This window comes from Terrapene carolina, unplaced genomic scaffold (assembly GCF_002925995.2).
Source record: "Terrapene carolina triunguis isolate 2854851 unplaced genomic scaffold, T_m_triunguis-2.0 Scaffold33572, whole genome shotgun sequence".
In the NCBI taxonomy this organism is placed as follows: Eukaryota; Metazoa; Chordata; order Testudines; family Emydidae; genus Terrapene; species Terrapene triunguis.
In genome coordinates this window covers 1-8,842 of record NW_020697923.1, presented here as the reverse complement: position 1 = coordinate 8,842, position 8,842 = coordinate 1, and the positions used below count along the sequence as shown (strand labels likewise).

The 8,842-nt window shown below is 45.7% G+C and overlaps 1 protein-coding gene across 1 annotated transcript; it reads left to right on the top strand.

Annotated features, from left to right (window-relative positions):
- Positions 1 to 3: 3 nt before the first annotated feature.
- On the top strand, positions 4 to 8,836 carry LOC113409475 (chromosome-associated kinesin KIF4-like; the record flags this gene model as incomplete). The annotated part of the gene is made up of 10 exons (XM_026663426.1): positions 4 to 89; positions 586 to 715; positions 2,170 to 2,340; positions 2,996 to 3,103; positions 4,037 to 4,114; positions 4,218 to 4,319; positions 5,015 to 5,176; positions 6,697 to 6,816; positions 7,633 to 7,755; positions 8,249 to 8,836. Coding segments are annotated over 10 exons (1,266 nt in total), but the record flags the coding sequence as incomplete, so codon positions are not given.
- Positions 8,837 to 8,842: the final 6 nt, after the last annotated feature.

Here is an 8,842-nt window from a genome sequence, read left to right as displayed (position 1 = left end):
ACATACTCGGTCGCAGACGTGCAGGCTTCAGAAATAGACCATTCCATCACAAAGCAGATAGAAAGCCTGGAAACAGAGATGGAGCTCAGGTAAGGGAATGTCATGAAGCTTCTAACAGGCAGAACTAGCTCTCATTTTTATAGCACCATCATCCCAAGGTACCCTACACTTTCATCATTGCAGCCATTCTGTGAGACCTGGGAGAAGTAAAGAATAGCAAATAGAACTGACCTGCTCTGTGTAGTTTCAGACAGAATATAGCTATCAAGTGAGAATTTCCAAGATACTGGGGCTATGAACACTATTTATGTAAGAGAGATGTATGTCCATTTTGCTTATCTGAAAGATGTTAGCACAGCACCTACCTGCATGATGCTGAAGCAGTGGCTTGGTACAGATTCAGAAGAATGAATTTCCAGCTGAGTCATCAATGCAGCTTTGCAGCAGACCCTACCACCATACAAACAATCAACTAACTGAAGCTGCTTTCCATAGTTTTTGTAATGTTTTGGGAATATATTACTGTTATCCACGAACTACTCCAAATTCTTTTCCTTGAACTCAAATGCGTGTTTGTTTCCAAAGGAGTGCCCAGATAGCAGATCTGCAGCAGAAGCTATTGGATGCCGACAATGGAGACCGGGTGAAGCAACGCTGGGAAACTATTGCAACTATTCTAGAGGCAAAGTGTGCCCTGAAATACCTAATTGGAGAGGTACATTCTTTCTGCATTGTGGCACACCCATCTGCTTAGGATTCCTGCACTGTATTTATTAGCTATAACCATATCTGCCTCAAAGAGCTCATAATCTCAGGTTAGACAAGAATAGAAGGAAGTAACAAATGTGGTGATACATGACAGGGGAAGGGGTTGTGACAAGGGTCATTGGGTGAATAGTGCATTCATTTTGAAGGTTACATAGATGGTTGTTTTAACAATAGTTGGTCTCCTTGAAGTGGGTTGTATGGGCAGCCTAAAGAGAGGGAAGAGGCATGCTGGATCGGGTCAGAATGAGATTCCTGGCCTGGGGAGTAGCATGGAGGCAAGTCTGGGGGAAAAGACACATAGGATGCATCCTTGACAAATGGCTTGGGAGGTGAGACGCCATCCTTGAAAAGGAAGAACTTGAATCTGACACAGGAGGTATGGTGGAGCCCATGATGGTGTTCAGGGAAGAGCTGACCATGGTCATAGCTACAAGTGAGCCATGTAACTTTCTGCTGCAGAGTTTTGGAAGGTTAAGAGTGAGGGATGAAGTGTGTAAAGAAAGCCAGAAAGGAGCAAGTTGGATTAGTAAAGGTATGATACGATCAAAGACTGATTGGGACTTCCAGAAACTGGAAGGATGGGTTGTGGAGAAACAGGAATTTATTAGCAATGTCTACGGTTGGGAGGTGGGAAGATAACTCATTCAGTCTCTGACAAGATGGCTTTAAGTTGGCATCGAGACACCCAGCAGGAAAGGTAGGTTTTAAAAAAAACAACAACACACACACAAAAATTGGACAGAAGTAAATCTTGGAGGCACTGGCCTGGAGACACTAATCAGATCTTTGTGAGCAGATGAGTTTGCCTAGGGACAGTGAGGGCAGAGGACAAATCTCTGGGGGTACTCTGAGTGCGAGGGAGGAAGGGAAAACAGAAAGAGTCCCTGAAGGAGTAGTCAGCAATGAAAAGCAGTCTATAAAGGTCAGGCAAGGAGTTATTGTCTTTCTATGTGGTGGGTAACTTTGAGGGATAATAGAAGAGGCCACTCATAAAGGAAGCATAGATGGAGTGGAGGAGGAGGAAACCAGACTTGTAGAGAATCAAGGAGAGAGTTAAAAACTCAAGGCAGGAGAAGTAGATGTCAAGTCCAAGAAGACTGGAGACAAATGTAAGTGGGATCAAGAGAGATCTGAAGACTGGGGAGACCATGGCATGCCGAAACAAAGGTAATAGACGATGATGGAGTCATTCTAGTAACTGTTGTCAGTGCTGCCTATTCTGTCTCTTTCCATAGTAAAGTGTGTGTGCGGGGAGGGGGGGGTGTACCTGATAATGGCTTTCAAGTGTGTATAGCTTTAAATTTGACTCCAGCACCCTTGTTGCTGATGTCCAGTCCCAATCATATGCTGTGGAGAGTGGCACCCATTTTCCTCAATAGTCTCCTTACTGATGTCTTTCAGCTGGTTTCCTCCAAAGTGGAGGAAAGCAAACTTCACAGCAGCCTGGAACAGAGCAAAGCTAATTGTGCAGATATGCAGAAAATGTTGCTTGAAGAGCGAAACCAGGTGGCAGATATAGAGGCTGAGCTCCAAAGTCAGTTGGTGATGCAGGAGCAGCAACATCAGGAAAAGGTAAAATCCAGGGGTGAAGGAGTACCATGATTAACACTGCATGGCTTCCGTGGGGTTAAACAAATGCCTTGGAGCTGCTCCTAAAGGTCTGCCCATGAAGAAGAGTTAAGGCCATGATCCTAGATCCAAGTGCCTCTTTCCTTAAGAGAGAGAGGGTTAAATTAAAATCAATTTGCAACCTGTCTTTAAAAAAAACAAAAATCCCAAAACAAACCCAAACCTATTTTCATGAGGCTTTATTGGCCTCTGGCAGACCTGATATAATTACCCCCTAGGAAGTCTCCCTCATCTGTCTTCTGATCTCCATTTCTAAAGTTTTAGTGGTGCTAAATGGTCTTGCTGAAGTAAAAACAGAACCATTTTATTCAGTTCCATTCAAAGGCACAAACTTGCTGCATCTGAACACAAGGTGTTGTTTTCAAGTGGGCCCAGACTACTCTCATGCTATGGATGGCAAAGAACTAGCTTATTTGTCTCTACAACCTGTTTGCCTACTAGAGATTGCCCACCACACCATCTCTTCACCTGCCCCAAAACCTCCAGGTCTACTGAGAATGTCAAGACTGCCAGGCATGCCTTAGGGGTTTATCCCTTAAAAGCATGTTTTGTCACTGTCTGCATCCTTTTCATCTATGCTGTGTTAATTTGCCTGTAGGTTCTGTACCTGCTTAGCCAACTGCAGCAGAAAGAAGCAGCAGAGAAGAAGCTGGAGGACTCTCTAACTGAGCACGAGCAACAGCTACTTGAACGGCTCAAGTTCCAGGTAGATTGGCTGGAGGTGGACTCAGCTGTGGCAGGTTCCCTCTTCATGGAGGGGTCCCCTGGTGCAGGAGCATTTTATATGTGGGTGTAACCCCATTGCCCCTGCTGTAGCAATGCCAGCTCCTTGCCATTGGAAGCGGGGCTTCAGCGTGGCTGAGTAACAATGGAAATTATTCATGCTGCTCTCCATCTGTAGATTAGACTTCTTGGAGAAGTTGCTAGTAGATGGCTGGAATATTGGGCCTCTAGTCTGTGTTCATAAATGCTCCTTCCAAAGAAGCAAACTAAGTGACAACAGACTTGCCTCAGACCAGTTCAGCTTCCACAAGCCCAACATCAGCTGCTTTTCTGCATGCTCAGCCAACCAAAGGAATACTGTTAGCTCTATGCTGAGTGCAGCATCAATCTGCCTTCAGTGATGAAGGGTCTTTCGGGGGGATCCCACAGTGGGAATGTTGAAAGCACCAGCTCCAGGGTGGGCCCTGCAGTAGCAAACAGCAGTGGAATACACTATCCTCTCCCTCAAAGCTACTAGAGTTTAGTATAGCAAATTGCTAGGGAAGAAGAGAGTTGGCCGAGCTACTGAAGCAGAGCTTTCCTAGCCTAGCTCCAAGATTGTCCCTGAAGGGTAGGGAAGGTGTTAAAAGTTGGGAGACTGTAACATGAGAAGAGAGAACTGTTGGCCTGTTTGGTAGGATAGAGGAAGTTAATTGACAGTGAGGCTTGTATTCCTCCTGACCTCAAAACTGAAGGTCCAGTCTCCTGTTGGAGAATGGTGGAGAGGCCACCTCTGTGGATGTGGAGGCGCAGAGCACTCCTAAGCATTGAGCAAGACCTCCTCCTGACTTGAACAATCTGCTAGCAGTTTAGAAGCAGTTTCTACCTTTCAGACCCTAAATAACCCTACATATTTCATTCTTTTTCTCGTGAACAGGATGAAGAGCTTGAGAAAATGAGGGAACTTTGTGAGAAGAACCAAGAGCTTCTCCAGGAGAATGAGTCCCTCAAACAGGTAGGGAAGGGTGTGTGCATAGCCACCTGGCAGCTTATTGGTGGCACGGTTTGTTAGGTTTGGCTACTTATGATGCAATGAAATTCATCTTCTTTTCTAACAGAAATTAATACTCCACCAAATTGCCAGCGGACAGAAGCTCCGCCACATTCAGCAAATGCCGACTCAGTCCCCAGATTCTCCCTTTGATTATATTCCACCCAAGGTAAACAACTGCCATGTGCTAATTGCCACACTTCTCTTTGGCTGATTGGGCTCTGTAAGGATAAAGATACAGGCTAACAAATCTTTCAAACTTCCCTCTTACACCTGAGTTGCTTTATTAGTCTTCTTTGTTCTGAAGACTGGGGTAAATGTATCATCTGCCCTAGGCAGGCCCCAAGGATTCCTCCCATCCTCCTCTTTAGCAAAGAACTAGAATCCTTTTGTAACCGGTTGGCACTGTTGCTCCTCTTCTGTCTAAAGGAAGCTGTCACACCTTGTATGTTGATACAGTTTGCCTTGTCCCCACCCTCACAAGCAGGCTGTTTCCTCTGCAGCACTGCCAGCGTTTGCTGAGCCAGGGAGCAAGAAACCAGAAATCAAGTATAACCTATGGCCTGCCAATATGCTAACCACTAGCTATTGGAAGGAATAATGTCGTGATTTAGGTTCACTTGTTATAGCTGTGTAGCATGGGGCAGTGCACCAAAGTTCTGCAACTGTTTAAAGATAACAAGCTAAACCAGCTGCTGCTTTGAACTGTTAAGAATCCCTGCCAACCTGATGACTTGGCACCTCCTTGGTCCTGCAGTTCTCTTGGCTGTTCAAGTAAGCTGGGTGTGATATGCTGCTGGGACTCTGGAGTAGTCCAAATTCGGACACATTTGAGGTCTCAAACCATCTAATTTCCATCTGTAGCCAAAGATTCGCCGTCAGACAACTGCAAAACCCCGTGCACAGACACCAGAAATGGATGTGCAAGAGCTGTTCTCTGAATCCGAGGAGTCTGGAGGGGAGATGGAAGATGCAGAGTGGGTGCCGATAAAAGCAGCCAAAGGATCCAAGAAAAGCCTATCGGGGGTATGATCCAGTTACCTTTCTCTGCCTCTGGCTTGGGTTACTAGCTCTGACTGAGGGGACCACTTACATGTGTCATGATGCTGCCTGGCACATGCAGAATGAAACACAGCTGAACTGTGGCGTTTGCACTGGCATCCTGAAGCAAAAGCCACTTACTCCAGGAGCACCAGAGGGCATTTAGTTGTGGCCAGTAGTACTTTGGATGGATGGTTTCTCTGCCATCCACCTGAACACTTTAGATAGCAGCAAAAGGAGCAAGTGCTCCAGGGTGGCTGTACTTCCTGCGCATCAAAGGAGTTTGTAACTCTCTGAACTGCTATGCTCGTGCATGTGGCTGTTCCAGAGAGAAACTGGCTAGGATTGCAAAGTCCCCCTGCAGACAGTCCCAGCTATCGTGTGATGCAGAAGAAGCTGAGTAGTCAGCTTCTATGTGTACAGGGCTGCTGACCCCGTGGGGAGAAGATGGGTATGGAACACTAAGCACTACATGTAGAATGGGAAAGGGGGACAGAATAGAAGATGAGTGAGGTAGCGTGGGAGATGATAAAGAGGCAAAAATATTGATGACACTGGTACCATGCAGCTTTCTCCACAAGCAGTGATGGGTACCAAATGAAGCACATGCATACAACTAAAGAATGGCATTTGGGAGGTAGAGAGATGCGTTCAACTTTGTGGGAACTTCCCCTTCCTTCCTGGTTCCCGTTGTGATACCTTGTTTAGGCTCTTGCTCTCCACTAAGATTTTTGAGGGAGAAGCAGTGTGGACGGAGCTTGCATGTGCTGAACACTTTTAAGTCCGTAAGAACCAATGGGCCATTCTAAGCTTGAATTTCCCCAAAGCCAGAGCTCTGATCCCCTATGAAGGCTGACTGCATTCTCCCTCAAATCTTTTCTGACACATCTGCAAGCTACATGCAGGCTCCTCAACTGATCTGAAGGGTGGGGGCCATCCACATTGAAACTGCTGCTTGGCATCAAAGGGAGTTTGTAATTCTGAACTGCTGTGCTCAGACCTCATTTAAAAACTGGGCAGTTTCAGAACAGCCATTGCAGGGGTGAGAGTGGCTGATTGTACTTCACATTTAGAACTTAAAACTGTGCCACAAAACCAATGTAGCCCTTTTACTTCTGAACTGGGATGTGCATTAGCTTTATCTGGGAGAAACTCTCTAGTTTCATGCACTTAGACCTGTGAGTGAGACTGGCTGTTGCTGGCATGTGTAATGGGTACATGGAGAGGTCTCAAGCTCGAATTTGACCTGGTGAGGTGATGAAAGTTATTGTGATGGTGCTGAAACACCAATATTCAGAATGAACATCTACTCCAGGAGATGGCTCAGTGGGTCACATGCATCTCTTTTCTGGGGATAGAGTGGCAGTGAGGTGAGGGTCATGGTAATTTATGCAATTTGGTGTCCAGTACTAGTACTGGACAAGACCCTCTGACTGCTGGGGCTATCTAGACACAGCCCAGCAGCAGTGGAACTGTTATTACCTTGAGTCCTCTTCTCTTAAAAGTGTTCCTGCCGGGGCCGATGTGGAAACAGGCAGTGTGGCTGCAGGAAGCAGAAGCTAGGCTGTACCGCAGGCTGTAACTGTGATGCAACAAAATGTAGAAACCGTGATTCTGGCCTGCTGGTGAGTACTACTGCATTTGGCGTGTGGACCTTGGTGCTGGATGCACCCAACATCTACCCGATAATTTCCATATCATCTAATTCAGAAAGACGAACATGGGCATCCACAAGCTAGTGGTGCCTATGCACCTTGGCAACGTAAGGTCTATCCCTATGTTGGAAACAATTGTAAATGTCACTGCATATAATCCACCTGGTGCATCTTGCCATGTTAACCATGTTAGTAGCTCCACCTGCTTTGCCAGCCTGCAGCATTAAAGTATATGAATGTGGGAGTCTTCCTACTGGTCTCCAGTCTTTGGGGTTAACTTGCTGCAATCTTGCAGATGCTTCTCAGAGGATAGGTAATGGTAGTCCCTTCTGCCTGGTAGCGGACATGAACTTGTGCCTCTGGTCCAAACTGTACAAAAAACGTACTCCACTCCATTTATTCATGGCTTTTTAAAAACCTCCAAAGAGGAACTTAGCTGGTTTTAGCTACCTCACAAACCATCCTGATCATTTATGATTCCAAACAGTAGCCCTATCTGTCTTTTGCATTGGAGTTTGACTAGCAGTCTGATACTGGGAGGCCTCTGCTCCAAACCTCCCACCCTGGTCACCTAGAAAGCAAAATTAGCTGATTTTTTGATCCCTTATCACTTTGAAGAACCAGTTGCCTTATAACATGTGCCTTCTAGTGCCCATGCCACTTTCTCTAGAGTTGCTGTTCACAGTAAGGGGAAGTAAAATATTAGGATCCATAAATCTATTTCCTGAATAAGATTTATTGATGGGGCAGCATTGGCCTAGACTAATGTGCATGTCTGTCCCTCAGGATGGTCCTATGAGTGAGAACCAAACAAGAGATTCTGAAGGATCCTTCAAACTGGAAGATCCCACTGAAGTGACTGCTGGGGAGACCTTCTTTGAACCAATATGTATCACTCCAACCAAGAAGGTACAAATCAGAAATGGGGGAGCCTGGGTGGAATTGATTTCCAGCCACTGGCTGCCATATCTTGTTCATGGCTAGCAGTGGGCACTAAATCAGGAGAAAATTCACTGAGACAATTTCACTGCCTCTGCCTCTTGTTTATCCCTAACCTTCTGAGCAGCCTGGGGGAATTAGACCTTTTTGCTCTCAAATAAGCCATTGACATGTTGGCCCTTTACCTGGCTCAACCTCACCCTAATTGATCCCAGTGTCCTTATGCCAACTAAGTACACTAGATTCTGCTCCCTCTCACCCAACTTCTTTCTGCCCCATTTTATAAATCTCTTTAGAGTTTTGACATGTAAAGTAAAGAAACTAGAGTAGCTTTTGTGGATTACCATTAGTGACTGGGGAAAGGCAGCTTGCAATTGTGGATGTCTTCCAAGTCTCAGGGAGGGTTGGCTGATTTCTTTGAGTGCTGTGGCAACTCAAGCTAATAGCTTCATTTTCTTACCAGGTCCTGAAAGAGATCGCTGAGCAAGATGTGTTTGTCAAGAAGGCCAACACAGCTGCACTCTTAATCAATGGAGATGTAGAGTCCCAGGAGAACCAATTGCCACTAGTGAAGAAAAAAAAGCGAATGTTGAGTAGTAACACCAGCTTCTTCTCTGGCTGTACCCCCATCAAAGAGGAGGACAACTGAGGGCAAAGGAGACTACCCATGACTTTTAATGTTACCATGTTGCACATCCTTTCCCACCTCAGACACTAACTCTTACATGATTAACAGGATCTATTGCTACAAAATAAAGCTTCAGAAGAAACAAGTCTCAGCTGCTGGCCGTGATATGGGTGTCATGGGACAGCAGCTCTCCGTTGGTTGTTTCTCTAGATCTGCCTGAGCAGATGTCTGCTGTACCAGAACAATGGAAGGAAGAGCTACTTTCTCTTTGGAATATTTAGTGAGCAGAGTAGACTCCTCTCCTCTAACCCATGCATTCCAGTTGCATCCTGAACTGTGAACAATTTTACCTGCATTGTTCTTAGATCATTTTGAATTGCACTGGTTACTGGCCCCTTTCTTCAAATGCAGAAAAAGGAATTCCTGCCC